At 41.6% G+C, this 16,816-nt stretch overlaps 1 protein-coding gene across 3 annotated transcripts; it reads right to left on the bottom strand.

The window, feature by feature from the left end:
• Positions 1 to 988: 988 nt before the first annotated feature.
• Positions 989 to 10,109, bottom strand: LOC142590676 (uncharacterized). 3 transcript variants are annotated; one of them, XM_075703085.1, is made up of 4 exons: positions 10,027 to 10,109; positions 6,586 to 6,654; positions 5,451 to 5,531; positions 989 to 3,140 (listed from the first exon to the last, which is right to left on the bottom strand). In XM_075703085.1, exons 1-4 carry the CDS (start codon positions 10,101 to 10,103, stop codon positions 3,110 to 3,112), a joined length of 258 nt encoding a protein of 85 aa, XP_075559200.1. In that variant the 5' UTR covers positions 10,104 to 10,109; the 3' UTR covers positions 989 to 3,109. The 3 variants fall into 3 exon arrangements, 2 of the variants coding, with proteins under 2 accessions (XP_075559200.1, XP_075559198.1); XM_075703083.1 differs by lacking the exon at positions 10,027 to 10,109 and adding an exon at positions 7,613 to 8,088; XR_012830214.1 differs by lacking the exons at positions 5,451 to 5,531; positions 10,027 to 10,109 and having other exon boundaries at positions 6,586 to 7,419.
• Positions 10,110 to 16,816: the final 6,707 nt, after the last annotated feature.

Here is a 16,816-nt window from a genome sequence, read left to right as displayed (position 1 = left end):
GCGACATCCTTAAAGTTGAAATTACAAAGGAGCTGCAGATACCAGTTTTATGCACATGGAACCGGCGACAAATGTGCTTGGAGGAGCAGAAGCAGGAAGCTCAACAGTTGAGGCATTCGAAGAGAAGCCGTGAAGAGTAAATTGAGAGCGACAGACACAATAAAAAGAAATTAGAAATGACTATTGCTTATTTGATGGTGAAAAAAGCTGAGGCAACAGATGACACCACATACACTGTCAAACCAAACAGTATTCAAAAACTGCGAATGTTGCAGGTCCAAGTCGTTAATTGGGCTATTGCAGAAAAACTGAGCGCTTTCTTGAAATGCTTCCTTATGTGCGTTTAGTGGTGGGCGGTGAAAGGCAAATTAGCAGTCTTTCAAATGTTTGAAATCACTGAAATGCGATTTTTTTGTTTTCTTTTGTTTGCATTAAAGTTAACGGTGTTCTTGAACAAGTTATTGCCTGTCCAAACTACTACACACATTGCACGAGGTCCTTGAAGTTACTGTGTCGGGGCCTCGAAAGTCCTTGAAAACCATTGAATTTTTTTCTTCAATATTGCTACGAACCCATAGAACAACTGTCATGGAGTAAAAACCTTGGCTGAACAGGGGCTTATACGCAGAGCACAGGAGGACTAGAAATGCAGTAGTAGGCATGGAGGGCCCTGAAAAAAATGTGCCACATCCGCTCGTCTGCCTTATGTTTCTGCACCGACTGTCGCATTTTTAATAGAAGTGCACTTTCTGTTCTACTCCAATAAACGCAACATTACGAACTCCAGTGTGGGGCAGTCCTTCGGCCAGTGCAGAACTTTTTCTGTACATCCGAGTCAGCTCTGTCATTTTTCCAGCATTGTAGTACAAGATTTGCTAAACTGGTTTAGCAGAATATGAGCAGTATACTCTTAAATTAGCTGTTTATTTGTATGCACAAGTTCAGGTCCTCAGTTTGGTTGCATGACAAATTGCCATACCTCAACAGATACAAGAAACAATTTTATTACAGTTTAATAAAATCCAAACAGTAATAATCACAACAATATAATGACATACATTTCTTTTGGTACGTATACAGCCCATGTCTTGGCAGTGTATAAATTCAACTATACACCGCAAGTACTGTGTCCTGACCACTATTATTCACATGTGTAAAACCATCACAGCAATTCAACAAATATCACAGTAATTAGTGACATACACTTTGTAACTGCTTTACATGAGCATAATGTATACAAATGGTCCCTGTGTACCTACACATGACTAGTGCCACCCGAGTACTATTACTCACAGGTGTAAAACCAACAAAGCAGTTCTTTAAAAAATATCACAGCGCTTAGTGACGTACATGCTGTAACTCCCTTGTAGAAACTTAATACAAACACGTGAGGACACAAGCTAGCAGTGGGCATACATGGGAATACCACCGCCTCAATACTAATTCACGAGTGTAAAACCAACCAAGTAGTTCTTTAAAGAATATCACAATGCTTAGTGACATACATTTTCTAACTAGCTTATATAAGCTTTATACAAACATGAGAACATACACAAAGCTAGCGGTGCACCCGCATAGAAGTGCGGCCATCTGAACACTATTATTTGTAAGTGTAAGCTCAACAGAACAGTTCGTTATAGTGACGCACATTTTGTAACTGCCTTATACAAGCTTAGTGCAAGCACAAGAATGCAGAAAAATACAAATTAAAAACTTGCTCTTGCATACACAAACAGATCAACACAAATGGTAAACACCGCTTTGAAGACAAATGTGACTGTGGCAAAGCGCAGTGCTGTGCCGGTTGAAATTGCCACCCACAAAAGTATTGAGCAATGCTTAAACCACAGGCAATGGAGTGCTGAAAGACTGCGTCTCTAACGTAACTATTTTAATTCAAATTTCTTGAATATAGGGCTCGCTTGCAGATAAGGCATCTGATCCAACTGACCTGATTTTACACCTGCTACATGCATACAATGCACTCAGATATAACTGGTAATAATAATTATAAAAGGTATTTAAAAACTTGATAGTATGATGAAGATGCATGACTAGAAAAGTTCTGTCCCCCTCGTACTTGTTAAAAAGGTGTAAGTACGACACATGTTCTTTTTTTCCTCAATTTTTGCATTAATGGACAGCCGGGAACCTCGAACCGACACAAAAAAAGATACTGCTATGTTAACAGTGTTATGAATAATTTTTTGTGAAAGCTTTTTTACAGACAAGTTGCAGTCTCGTTTCTGGAGGTTGAGCTGTATCTTGCAAAATAACTTGAAAAGTGGTCACATGGGAGCATGACACTATATCATAATGTTAGTTTCAGTTGACTCTCTTGCCCTACAAGTCGCTGCTCACTGTGGCCAGTGATGCAACAGCAGTGTCTGTGTGATTTTCATCACACTTCTGTCCTATGCCATTCTTACCAGAGTTGGCGGCACATAGATACCCAAATTTCGATAGTGTTGGTTTCTCAGGTGGTTGCTTTTGATTTGCTCAATATCAGTTGGCACTTCAGCTGCATCAAACTTCTTTTTTACCTCTTCAACAACAACATCAACAACAATCTTATGACACCTGTGTTGTCCTTCTAGTTGCCTACAAAGACCAGTCAATCTAGCAACAACACTGACAGTCTCTACTATCTTGTAATGGGGGAGAGGTGTGTCCCACCATGTGTTCTACATTGTTGTCACTATGTGGGCTGGCTGGGGAGGCAACAACTGTAATATGTTTGCATTTGCATATATTAAAGTGATGCTTGTACTGTGCTATAACACCTAACTTGGTCTTGCACTTGCTGCACAATAACACTGGCTCACAGTCGTGGTGAAAAGCTTTTGTATGTTGAGCAAATGAGTTGTATCCACTACAAAAAAAGTCAAGTGATAGCACACATGTTGCTCTACCAGGCCTGGTGTGGTTCCTTCTGACACTGCTGCTGATGCTGACGCGCTGCTGCTTGCCTCGTACACTGTTGCAGCTGCAGTAGACGTGGCAGTCTCTGTATCTATTGCTGCCGTGTCATCTGTCATGGTAACTTCCAAGTGGTACCGGGCTCACTTCTGCAACAGAGATGTTGTTTGCCCCTTGAGGGCTCTCATGATCAGGGCCAATAATTTCGTAGGCATTGTCTCCTGCATCGAAGAACCAATAAGAACAGCATGAATTAATAAACATAGCTCTAAAAAGTACGGACATCAAGACTTGACCACAAGCTTTGCACATAAGTGACCGGGCTTAATGAATAATACTTGCAGGAGGAGTTACAATTGCTTGTGTATATTACAGTAAAGCCTCATCAGAAGATATTCAAGAGGCACGGGAAACATGTCTCTCGAAACCAAAAATTTTGAGACACTGAGGAGCCAGACTAGATCACTTTATTATGCATCATCACTAAAGTATGTTTTGACATATCTGAAGGAATAAATGCTCAGGGTGGCTTAAAGGGCCCCTAAACCACTTCGACATTTTTTGAACATTTCAAGTAAACACGCGTATCGAAATCAGAATGCCGTCACGATCGACGAAGCCAAATGCCAGAGTGCGTAGCACTGCCGGAGCACCACAATATGAAGAAAATGACCCCGTGCGCCTCTCTGGACCTATCATGCACCCCCCAGTTTGTCCTGACGTCACCAGGCTGTCTCTGATGATGTCACCAGTTTCCGGTGCTGTCGATTGGTCGAACGAAAGTGTACGACTGCCGGCAAGGCCTGCAAGCAAATACACACACTCCTTCTTCCTCGTCGCGTTGCGCGCGATGCCATTGTGGGCAGCCAATGGGGGCAAAGAACAGAAACGCCAACAGAAGGGTCTCCCTACGAGGCTATTCAACACGAGTCACCATATAGTTCCGTTGTATTAGCGCCACCCCTCACAGGACGACGGGCCAGCGCGGCAGCAACAGAGCTCGTTTGTGTTGGCCTGTCCCGTAACATTTGGAGGTGTACTAGGCAAGGAAAAGACGATACTGTCCATATGGCGTGTACCAGATGAAAGAGTAAAATGAGTGGGGACTACTTTTCGATAATCAAACACATGTAGCTCCACTATTACTGCACCGTTTCGAAAAATTCTCGTGGCTACCTGTTCATTGCCTTATTGTGTAGAACTGCAACACCGCAACTAAATTTCAACCTCGGTAGTTTAGGGGCCCTTTAAAGAAGACATTCACAGCTTTTTAGTGACTGTAGATTGTGTTAGCTTCCTTCCCAACTTCTGGAATTTAAACACTTCACTTTGCAAGCCTTGTTGCTCGCAGTACCTTTGAGGTGCTCTTAGACGCTCGTCAGCTTCAACTGCCGACACTTTCTGCCCTGCACTGTCCCCGTTGCCCTCCTTTTCTGGTTCATGCTAAAACAGACATGCGCGATTGACTTGTGTAAGGATTGTGTGATCTTTACGCCCTTCGGAGCACACAAGGTGCACAAAGTGAATGTGTCTGGGTTGTGTCCCTTCGAAGTAGTGAATACTTAAAAAGTCATCCTTAGTAACAAAGGTGTGTTTTGTATACAGTATTGTTAACGTGGCAAACATTGGAAAACCAACCAGACCATTTTCAGATGCCTCTTACAACCAAGTGCATCTTGTAATGAGATTCTACTGTACTGAATATTTTTCAACTATGGATCATCTGCATGTACATATAGTCACAAAGACATGTTGTGTGGAATGGCGAATCGGGAAACAGTTCGTACTCTTACTTTTTGTCCCTAACATAAGCAGCTGATAACAATATGATAAAAAAGCAGGCAATGAGGCTAGAATGGAACATAATCCTTCAGCTCTAAACAGTTTTTTGGGCCCACATCATTCCCTCATATGACATAAGGAAACAACTTGATTGCAGTAATGGCTGCATGTGATCTGAGTTGATTGAAACAAACTATACGTAAGGTTGTCCTGTATGTAATTTTATCAGAGTGCTTTTTAGATGTCCTGCTGGTGATCCTGGCTGCGCGATGCTTCTCATGGTTTTTGGCACGATTCCTTTTTTTCCACTCCACTTTTTTTTCAGATTTTCTCCCCTTTCCCTTCCCCTTTGTGTAAAATAGCACACTTGAAGTATCAAATCTGTTGAACTAACGTGTGTATCAAACCTGTTAACATGTGTGCTTCTCTGTGGTCTGTGTTGTATTTTTGCGCTGCACAATTCAATTCAAGATGAAAGATGGAACGTCCCTGCCTTTAGTTTAATTGTGTGTGTGTGTGTGTATATGTCTCTCTCATGTTTTGAAATATATGTACATTCAGGAGTACCTGCATGCCCTTCTCTCCTGCTCCAGTGACGAAAAGGAGAGCCTGTTTATGTACCATAGTAAAAAATTCGAAGGTTTTCGCTGTGCCCATTACATCCCTTATCATATGGATCTGTCACAATACAGAGTAGCAGTGGTCCATAATACTAGCCCATCCCAACATAATTATAAATTAACACATACCGACATGCTGCAAAACAGCTGTTGCAAAGCCGTTGGTGAAGGCAATTTCCGCAGCACTGCAGTGGTACAGCCGAGTTCCACCTGTATAGTGACAAATCCATATGCATGTTAGCAACTCAGCAGTTGCTGATGGTTTCATAAGCTTTACACTACACAATAAAGTAATCTAGACAACTTTGTTGGAACAAATGCACATAATTAGGACACCACTTAAACACTAACACGATTAATTGCCCCAATCTCTCACTCACTAAGGGATAATACTACTGAAACATCGGTGGAGAGCTCAGATTAACACAGCCCATAAAGGACAAGCGTTCTTTGAGGAAAACAGCTATAACAGCAGTTAGTTTTCTTGATCATTTTATGTGGTAGCTTTGATTTAAATGTCATGCAGTACTATAAAATACGAAGTGCCGCATTTCTAGCAGCAGAAGGCGTCGTCAGGCTCATGGTACAACAGATTTTTGCACTGTTTGTCAGTGAGCCGACACATACGAAGAAAACCGAATTCACACATACATATACAGTGTCAAGTGCACTTCTCCTTCTGAAAACGCAGCCACCAGTTCCAATGTTGCTGAAAGGAAAGGTTATATAAAGTGCGAGACTGCATGGAACTGCCACTTATGACTGTAAATGTATGGTCTGCTGATTGCAGAGGTAGTCACATGCTATTTCTAGTCTCTTTTAGAAGCATTACTAAAGAATAAATTAAAATCTATTCATAAGTCACGAATTTCATGCATCCACAGTTTGGCTGAATAACCTGTGAGAAAAAGACATGTTTACCTGGAATAGCAACCTTTTTTCCTACTGCAAAACTTTCCTTCGAATTAATGAAATAACTTTACAGCGTCACAATGCGTTTCTCGCAACTACTTGCCGGCAATGGCGAGTTAGTGTTTATATCCGACTCATTGGGCGACAATACTGCCAAACACAAATGCTTCACGAACACGAGAACACGTCCCTCGCAGAGAATAGCAACCATATATGCCTCTGTGAGACATGATCGCACCTTTGTGGTCAAAATGCACATTAGAACGACATCGCAATCTCATTAAAAAAAAAAGCCTCCGTACAAGGCAGCCGCCAACTGCATAATGTGAAATTGCAACTGATGTCCACTTACTGGTGGCCTGTGTTTGAGTCACTTTTGGCAGTTGACTGGGTGCTGAGAAATGCACGTCCTGGGTTGTCCCTGCAAAACATACAGGGTTATGTCAAATGTTGAAAATATATATATGCCGGCATTTCATCAGTCGCAAAACAAACGAGTAAACTAATAAACAACTGTAATGTAAACAGAGTACACATCATAAGATAGGCTGTCAACTGTTAATGCATTACGCAAAAGACCTGATGCATAGGAAAGATTATATGTATACACACGAAACTGACACACAATTCGCTCTAGGTTTTTCCGTGCAGTATATTCAAATTATTATGTCTCGTGGTTAGAGCAAAATTAGTGTAAATTACGAACTAAATTATCTACCCTGGAAACTTTTCTTCAATATGCACCTGTGCGCGCTTCGAACGAGTAGTGTTGTAAAATTTACGTACATGGCATTTAACATAGTTGCTGAACACGGATTTCCTTAGCCCTGTGTCGTGTACAGTGAGCTACATATATCTGCCCCCCCCCCCTTTTTTGTACTAGCCATACTGCGTGCCACTGCACCTATACGCACGTCAATAAACCTCCCGATACAGAAATAAAAAAAGCGCCAATCACCCATGCCTGCATGTTGTAGTGGGCCTAACCTAACCAAGCATGGGCTGTTGCTTTTTATAGTAAACACAGGCACCGTGCTCATTGCAAGTATGTATCATGTCGCTAAGCAAATATGCAATTTCATTGTACCACTATTTTTTTATCACATGGATATATCTGTTGAGGCAAGACAAAAAGCAGTCACTTCTCAGAACTAATCAGCTTTCTTAAAACACATTTTTAACTTTTCAATGACACTTGCTGCTATGTGTTTGCCTCCAGAGAGCATACTTGATTTGACTTTCCAATCAGAGACATTACATAAATATACCATGTTAAGATGACTGCCTGGAGCACGTGAGAATTTTCATCTTCGTGTAACATACTGTATCTTGATTTTGTTGAAATTTGGTCAAATGGTACACCCAATATACCCACATACTAGTTTTCTTGTCCAAATAACATGCCAATGTATGTTGATTTTTTGGCATTGGCTCCTCTGCACTACGTGAAGTCGCGCTGCACTGGCTCTTTCACATCCTCGTGTCCCTGCAGCTGCCTTCTTGCGTTATATAAAGCGAGTGCCTGAAAAATATCGTATGCAAAAGTCAACACAAGGGCATGGTGCAAAACAACATCAAGACAGTCAAGGCCATGGCAATAAAAAAGTCTTAGCTCTTAGTCTTCCTAGTGAAATGCATGCAAAACATTCAAGTGACTGCAACAGTCAACTGCTAAACTAACTTCAATTTTTAGATTTAAGCAAAAAAAACAAATAAACCACAGTTCATCCTTGTTTTTCATGAATGTTAGAATACTCCTGCTAATGAATAGAATATTGGTCATTTTCAGACGTCATAGGTCTGTCATGAGTCTGGTGTATCGCAAACACCACTTGTGACACATCCTAAGCACGTGCCCAGTGTGGCCCCCCCCCCCCCGCACCATCCCTTGTTGTGCCACTGCTGAAGCCATAATTTGAGGATTATAGCTGCAAACATGATGCTCAATAGGGATGAAAATATTGTCCTTCAGCTCAATGGATATATGGATGTGCCTATAAAAAAGGGCAACAAGGCTTGTTATGGCAAGCTTACCCACATTTCAATAATAACAAGTTCACTGCAGCCTGCATCTAAGCTTACTAAAAGGCATGAACTTATTTTCATGCATGAGGTGCGCTGTGGAGCTCATTTTTGACAGACCCGACTACTGCTGCAGTTTTAAATCTAGCATTTTAGATTCTTGTAGGCATGTAAAAGTTGCAGTTAAACCGCAGTTATTAGTTTATTACACCAACCTATTGTTCTGTGTACGACAGACTGGTAACACGGAATTAAAGCAACATTTTATTTTGATATTTTATTTCTTTACTAAAAATATTCAAGCGATAAACACATCTTGATCTGCCATGCTATAGCAAAATGCACACATTACGCTTGTAACCCCCAGAGGAAGGCTGATTTAGCTGTTCATATGACATAACTCTCACACGCCAACTCATATTAGCAAATGCACAGGCATGTCCAAACAATAAGCGTATGCAAAGCGCCCCTGCAATTGTTTTTCCACACAGCAGCCGTTATATTCGATGCCGATGCGTAACTAGCTGCTCGACAATTCACCGAGTTCGTAGACATAAGCATCCTTTCAGTTTCGCACCGTGCACGAAAACCGCAACAGGAGACAAAACCAGACCTATAATCACACCATTTCAACATGAGCAAAAACAGTTCAGTCTTAGGGATAAACACTGTGAGAGCGATTTAGTGCACGACGGCGACGAGCGACGGCTTCGAGCGACAAAACGGGCCGTCGCTTGAACAGATGGCTCGGTTCTGGAAATCTAGAAATCGTCTCTCGTCGCCCAGAAGTGCTATAAGCGACTAGCCAATAGCGCGAAGCCGGAACTGGATGTACATACATCGCTCAAATACTACCGATTGTCGCGCGGAACGAGCAAATGATTCAATTTTTATACGTGCAAGGATAAGAACGTACTGCAAGACCTCCGGAAATATTTTATGCTACTTTTTATAGTAAAATACATCAACGTAAATTACTAAAGCACGCGTCACGCGTGACTGCAGCCCTCATGCCGGCAACACCGGGGAGGCGTCGCTCAAAATCGTCGCTCGCACGGAGTACGACTTGTAGGCGACGAGCGAACGCGACAGCCATCTCCGTCGCGTCGCTTGTAGCTGCCGCGCGCAAGATCGCTTATATGGGGTTTATACTTTTTTCAGCATAAAACATGGATTCCTCATGCGTTTTCAGTAAGTTCAAGATAACGCGCCCAACTGACCTCTTGCAGCATGCAGCTGAATGCCTGCGGCAAAGTTTCTAACTAGCACTGGTGCTGCACGTAACTTCAGTGGTCGCAGATTCCCCCTGCGCGAGACACCGTCAAGCGCGCGGTTTATTTATAAAAATAAAGCATGCTGCCAGCAAAATTACGTTTTCTGTTATGTGATTCCTTAGTTCAACAGCGTTCCGTACACAGTAGACTGCCAAATTGAATAAATTCAAACACACAAAACGCACGCTAATCACGCTCCGCATAGGCTCGGAATCACGGGCTGGTGAACTAACCATTTTAAGCGTCCTCTCGCCTGGCGTCTTATTGAACATACCATAGTTCTGACAGCGTTTGCGATTTTTAAAGCTCTTACGGACAACGGCAAAGTGGTAAAATCACATGCAGTTATCGCGACGACTGGCTTTTCCGATTGACATCGAGAGACACAGCGCGTATGCCTAGTCCTTTGTCAATCGCGTCGGCTAAGCGCAGCGACGACTTCCTGGCGATAGCATGACATATACGGACAATGTGCACCTAAGTTAGAATTCACTTACCGTGGAGGATTTGCTGTTATATCCAAGGCATGACGAACGACAGTCGTGTTTTCGTGGCGACGCGAGATGGCTAACATACGATCTCCCTTGGCTGGCCTTTGCTGCTGAAATGCATTGGCTGCAGCAGTGCTGCTCGGCGGACGGTCATCTTTCTCCGGTGCTGTGTTGTTCCGCGACCTTGAGCGCGCGCGCGCGCGGTGGAGCAACTCCGAGTGAAAAAGTAGAGCGCTCGCTACGCGTTCCGTTGAACTGCGGCGGCCTGTTCTCTTAGAAGCAAAATGATGTGTTCTTTGCTCAGCGTGCACGAATGATACATTGCCATGTTCGGGGCCAGCCACCTACAGTTGAAGCAGAAGATTACGCTACGTTTTGTTTTCTATTGCCGCAAGAGTCTCTCTTTTCTAATGTCGCAAGAGTCTTTTCACTCTCTCTCTCTGAAGGGGAGAGTGAAAAGAACGTTTCACTCTCTCCTTGGTGACAGAGTGAACAATGCATTTCACTCTCCTCGACATTTTGCGAGAGTAAAACGACGCTTTGAAGAGTGAACCGGCAGCTTCACTCCTGCGATACCCTTCCTAGTTTTTAGAGTGTAGAAATAAGCTTAATGAGGAGGCTTGCTTTGTGTATTCTTAATGATGTCATGTTGGAAGCCAATCCACTTCATGAAAAAAGATCGCTTGTTCGTTCTGCTAGAGGTGGCTCAAAACCTGGGGAGTGGTGCCGCTGTGACATCTAGCAATGGTGATGTTTAATACCTAATAATTACACAATTGATGCAGAATACCTAAATTTTATTTCATCATTCATCATTGGTACAGAAGGAGGTCCCGGAGGTACAAAAACTGTCAGTGGGACCTATTAGTAGTTAATATTGTAATTAATACATTATGGCAACATAGCAGTGATACACATCAGAATACACGAAGTTAATGAAGCAAGTAATCAAATACAAGGAAGGTGCTTACAAATACAAGCAAATGAAATAGATGCTGCGTATGAATAAATAAAAATGTAGTAATTGGCACGTTATGGAAACATAGGGATGACACATATCAAAGAACACAAGGTTAATGTACGAGATAATTAGAAACAAAAATATGCTTACAATATGCAAAGTACAAGTGAAATATATAGTGTGCGACAAAAAACTTAAAATTTCTAAAAATAAGGAAGGAAAGAATGGAAATGGAAAATACAATGGGATATAGAGAATAAAAGCGATACATTAGGCAAATACAGAAGCGCTGAAAGTGGTAAAATAAATTTGTATATAATATACGTCCATAGTAATGAGTCTGTAGCCAGTAGTGTCGATAGTAAATATTTCTTCATATCTCTCTTGATTGTTAATGTTGTGCGGCAGGCTTTAATATGGGGTGGTTTAATTTATTGTTTAATCACCATAAAAGAGCAGTAAACATTGACAATTAATGCTTATTTGAGGAAAGAAAGAATTGTTAGAGGAATATCTCGTGTTGTTAGTGTTGGTAAGAGCAGATATATTAAATGCTGAACCCTTCATGATATCCAGTAGGTACGCTTCTGACGGTGCACTTGCACAAAACTCAAAATAATTTCAGAGCCCTGAAAACGAAGCTTTATTTTCCCTACTCGTCAGGTGTTTCACAATCTGCACTGATGGTGTTCTTCTCGAGTATGGCTTGTGCTGTGCGAATGTTCAAAATGTCAAATGTAAATCAAATAGTTGTTGACCATTTGACTTGTATTCAATTGGAGAACACACAATTAGAAGTTATCAAATCTTTCTTTCTGTCAATAATTACACATACCGGAATCTTTAGGGAGAAAGTCATGTGCATGTGGGGACCAATCTCAAAGGGAACTGCAGTTCCTGAGCGGACATATAGAGCAGGTACTTTTTTGCTTTGCTTAGTAATTTCTAGTCGCGCAGTAAGGATGCCTCGCCTTATGCAGCCAACGGATTTGTTTTCTCAATTGAGGCTGTAAAAATTATCATTTGGACAACGTGAACATGTTCCTGATGTCATCTAGGTGCGGCAGATACTATTGCCTTTCAGTCACTCTCATTTACAAACTTATCAGTTGACCAGAAGCCTGGTTGTGACTGGCATTACATGTGTCAAACAATCTAAAAAAACATCTCTTCTAAAGCTTTCCGCGGTTTCTTTTCCACCTCTAGAGTTTCAAAACCCGCCATAATGCCTTTAACATTCTGTGCTGCTAATCCCAAGGGCGCGGAATCAAATTCCGACTGCAGCAGCTACATTTCCACGGGGAAGAAATGCAAGAACACCTGTTTACCATGCATTGAGTGCACATTGAAGAATTCCAGGTGGTCAAAATTAATCCAGAGTCCCCCACTATGGTGTGTCTCATAATCATGTCGTGGTTTTTGCACATAAAACCCCAGACTCACCTCTTGTGTTTCCTGTAAGTAGCATTGGTTACACGCATTTAAGGCCATACTGCTCCACTCAAGGCCCGTATGTAGTAGGGGTTTTCATATTCTAATATTTCTGGATAGAATTAAATATGGATATTTGACGAAACTGACCTATTGAATATTGAATAACATATATGTTCACATTTCAGAGAAGTGTGGAATATTTTTGAAAAAAAAGAAACTTTACATTGCAAGGGTGGACTTTTAACATTGTTGGTACAACATTTTTTAGTGCTTAGCGCAGAAACCATAGACAAGACAGACGAGAGAAGAGATACACACAAGTGGTACTTTCAACGATTTATTGGAAATTAGATCACGGGTTTATACATGCAAGCATTTGCTAGCATTCTTGATAAACTTGGCCAGATTGATGTTATATTCCTGTATTGCAGACAGAAAAGCATTTGAGCTTGTTTAACACTCTAAACTAATTGAGAAGCTCGAAATCACAAATCTTCTGCCATACTTAATTGGCTGAATCTCTGCATACTTAACTAAGCACAGACAATTCGTCAGCGTAAGCGATTGCCCTTCCCATTAAGTGCCAGTTACTTCCAGTGTTCCTCAAAGCAGCATGCTTGGCCTCTTGTCAGGTTTAATATATATTAATGATATAGAAGTAGTTAGTCACCCTTTTTAAATAAAGTTGTTTGCTGATGATTGTTTTTATTTAATGAAATACGTTTCTGTGAGCCCAAACTTCTGTTATTTCAATCTCAAAATTTGCCTTCGTCGGATAATTCGAACCTCCCTGGTCCGATTTGCCCAAATACAGCTGTGTCATGCGCTGAAGCATATGCAACTTACTTGGTGAAGCATACCAAGAATGGAAAAGGGCCACTGTCACAAGACATAGCACGTGCTCTTTGATTATACAGGCATGCAGTCTCCTGTCACAGTAGGAGCACCTAGCCACCTAATAAGCATGCTGGCAGCCATTCATAGCTGTTTCTTACGTTTCAGTGGTAATTTGAGTCCTTTTTTCACCTTCCATGCATGTCTCGTATATGAGACCGTTAATGAGGCCTAGTACGTGTTCTTTAAGTAAATGTGCCGTGCACAGAGAAGTGGAAAACAATCATGTGTTTTGGGAAAGCTAGCAAAAAGGAAGGCAGTAAGTTGAAAAAACTGCGATAAGACGAGGAGATGTTAAAAGCCAACAAAAGAGTGTGAATATATCAAACTCTGAAGGCCTGCCCATACACCTATTAGGCGTCTTGGTGCTCATACTGTGAACTGCATATGTGCTTGTACGTAAATTAGGGAACACATGCTGTCTTGCAACAATGGCACCTTTCCCTGCTTGGTATGGTTCTATGCATAACATGGCTGTATTGCAGTGAAGCTAACATTAAGAAAAATAGTAAACTGGACGAGTTGGTAGCTGTTGATGGTTGCAGGTGTAGCGCTAAACTGAAACGCGGCCAAAGTTAATTTTAAAGGCAAATACTGCAAAGTGAAGCAATGGCATGCTTCAATGTTCTTTTATGCCTTTTGTTTAATTCAACCACTCTCAATGGTCCCGTCAGGATCGAATTAACGGGCATGCCTCATAATCAGAACTGGTTTTGGCAAGTGAAACCCCAGAAAGGTAATCAAATTAATTGAAGTCGACTGTATATATGGCTCATGAGTAGAGCCACCACTGTCTAAAACCGGCACAACAAGAAAACACCAAGAAACCTAAATGATCCATTGCAACTGCAGTCAACTTTCATGGCATGCGCAAATAATCTAACTTTCTCACGGACAATGATAGTGATAGTTTGCTGATACAGTGGTCAGCGGCCGAGAGGATTGGCCCAGTTTCAACTATTAATCTTGCGCACTTGTGCTTATCCCTGTATATAACAGCGGTGTCATTTAGAAGACGGCGACATTGACATGTATTGCAATACAAAGCTAGAAAATCGTCACCTCATACACTATATTTCTGTGCTCACTTAAGTGCTCATTAATGCATCTTCCGGTTTGGCCTATGTAGCATCTACCGCATGACAGTGGAATATGATAGACCACTCCTACAGCGCATCCGACGAACTCATCTTTGCGATTCTACCACAAACCGGCTTTTTTGTCCTCATTGGGTTAGTGGTTTTACACAAGGTGCTTAGCGTATTTGGAGCTGAAAAAACACGCGCACGTTACCTTGGCTTCCTATCTTTTTCAGGCTATGTGATATCTGGTGTATATACGGAATCACAGCGGTTTTCACCTGGTCACGGCTGCCAGCTCTTGCATTTGCACGGAGGCATCGTCTCGAACGTTCCTCATTGAGCAGCCTTTCTGCCATTGACACCAACACATGGTTAGGGTAACCGGCCTCCTTAAGATTTGCAGCCTGTTGCTGGAAAATGATTTTCATTAGAACGTTTTTGAAACACATGAAGGGTGTAAGATTGGGCTTGTTGATAAATTATGCTTCAAAGTCAGGTTAACAGCGCAAAGCCACCAAAAGGGATAGAAGAGAGAACAGAGCGCTGAACTTCCAACTGTTTATTTTCTTTTCAGAAAGCATCGCTATTTATACAGTCACACAATAGCCCACCAACCATGCTTAGAACGCCACGACAAAGCCACACAAAATTCAACATGGTAATAGCCCGAGGTATATGATCTCCTCATCAGTGAGAGCGATAGAGGGGTGCTGATTCAACCATCCTTTAAACGTAGAATTTCTCCCGCTTTGATTATCTCTCGTGTAACACGGTCTCCGTGTTTTTGCAACGGTAAAACATTTTTTTTAAATTTCGGCCTACATCCACATGCGCAGCAGTGGGCAGAAAGCCATCCCTATTAGTTAGTTATGCCTCTATTCGAAAAATTCAGATGGGCTTAACGAAATTGGAGAAGGTGTTTCTTAGCTCATGGACTGTAAGCCCAGCAAGTCCTACTATCAGTAGAGATGAACTGAAAGTCACGAAACTGAAACGTATTGCACTTCAAAAGTCACTCCAAGAGGTCTCAAACACTCGCGAAAAATCTTAGACATCAGGACATTTTTATAGAAAACAATTACTAGGGAAATCCAGGAACACTAAAAAATTGTTGACAAATCTAAAAGCTCGCTGAAAAACTGTTAGTCCCGTGAGGTGGTCATATATGTGCCTATTTATTTGTGCTAAATATAGGTTGCTAAAGACGGGAGCCAGACACAACCCTATGCAAATGCCTTTCTTCTGCAGATGCAGCCTATTGTTCCACTGTGCAAAGGTTGACGACATGTAAAAACACCATAATTCTAAATACCCTTCTACTGAAACAACCTGCTTCCTGTGAAAACCTTGCGGCGCCATATTTGTCAATACAATCCTCGACACAATGAATAAGGTCATTGAGCAGGATAGAATAATAATATAGAATCAGTTCTAGCCAATAAACTTTGTGAGCTCGTTTTCTTTTTCTTTTCTTTCTTTTTTGGATTTCAATGTAACGCGTTTGCATCTTATTTTGTTTGCTTTGCTTCGCAGTAACCTTCTGTGTGCCTATGTGGTTCTCTGTCGTAACTGTTACTGTTGTTGTTTTCTTGATGGACCATTAATATGAAAAGCGTCATGTACCCACTCCTGCCCTGGCTACCAAAAGGCGGCCGGCAGTATTGAATAAATAAAAATAAAATATAATTCTTTGACCTTAGCTGAGAAGGCCTTGAAGCCCTTTTTGCCGTTCAACCTAACAAAATCAAGGATTCGTCAGAACATTTTACAAGAAACTGGTCATCAATCTAACGTTCAGCTTTGAAACCTGGTACAGGGCAGCTTGCTTCTGCCAGGTACCCCTTTCGGAAATTATGACCTGAAAAGGAACATTCTCCTTGTGCACTTACTAAAAATTACATATCTGAACTTTTCCTTAGTTTATCGAGATTCAACTTTCCGTAAATTTCACTTGGTTTCGCTGCTGCTTTCATAAGTGATACATCCTTGCGCTCATTGAACACTGCAGAAATTGCTTGACTGGCTTTTTCCAATAAACATTTAAAGGAAAAAACTGCAAAACCACCCTCTTTGTCAGCTGGTATGACACACAAGGAATTATTCTTCAGGTAAGGCTACACATTTTACAGGTAACTTAGAAGGTTGGGGCTTACATCATAACAGGGTATCTGAACCTTCCGAGTTCATCCTCACACCATCTTTTTGCAGGGCTCTTCTGGACACTTTACTTATGACGGACAGGGAAGTTCCGGTTTAGTCCAGCTGGTAGCTTGGGCAAATTTTAGACCGAGGCCAAGAAATTTGCACACACTGTTGGGAAGGATGAAACCTTCAGAAACGTAGACATCACTTGTTGCTTTCTGTCAATCCTTGTTCACGTGAGCCCGTAGTAGTCTTATTTGAGGTTGCCAAAGGAACTTGGTGA

This window comes from Dermacentor variabilis, chromosome 8 (assembly GCF_050947875.1).
Source record: "Dermacentor variabilis isolate Ectoservices chromosome 8, ASM5094787v1, whole genome shotgun sequence".
In the NCBI taxonomy this organism is placed as follows: domain Eukaryota; kingdom Metazoa; phylum Arthropoda; class Arachnida; order Ixodida; family Ixodidae; genus Dermacentor; species Dermacentor variabilis.
The sequence above is the reverse complement of the archived record's forward strand: the minus strand, read 5'-3'. Positions and strand labels throughout refer to the sequence as shown.

Coding starts and splice junctions, on each gene's coding strand:
- LOC142590676 (XM_075703083.1), bottom strand. CDS start 7,661: ATGCCAAAAAATCAACATACATTGGCATGTTATTTGGACAAGAAAACT. Junction 6,655..7,612: donor TTATTTGGACAAGAAAACTA/GTATGTGGGTAT, acceptor TATGTTTTGCAG/GGACAACCCAGGACGTGCAT. Junction 5,532..6,585: donor GACTCAAACACAGGCCACCA/GTAAGTGGACAT, acceptor GTCACTATACAG/GTGGAACTCGGCTGTACCAC.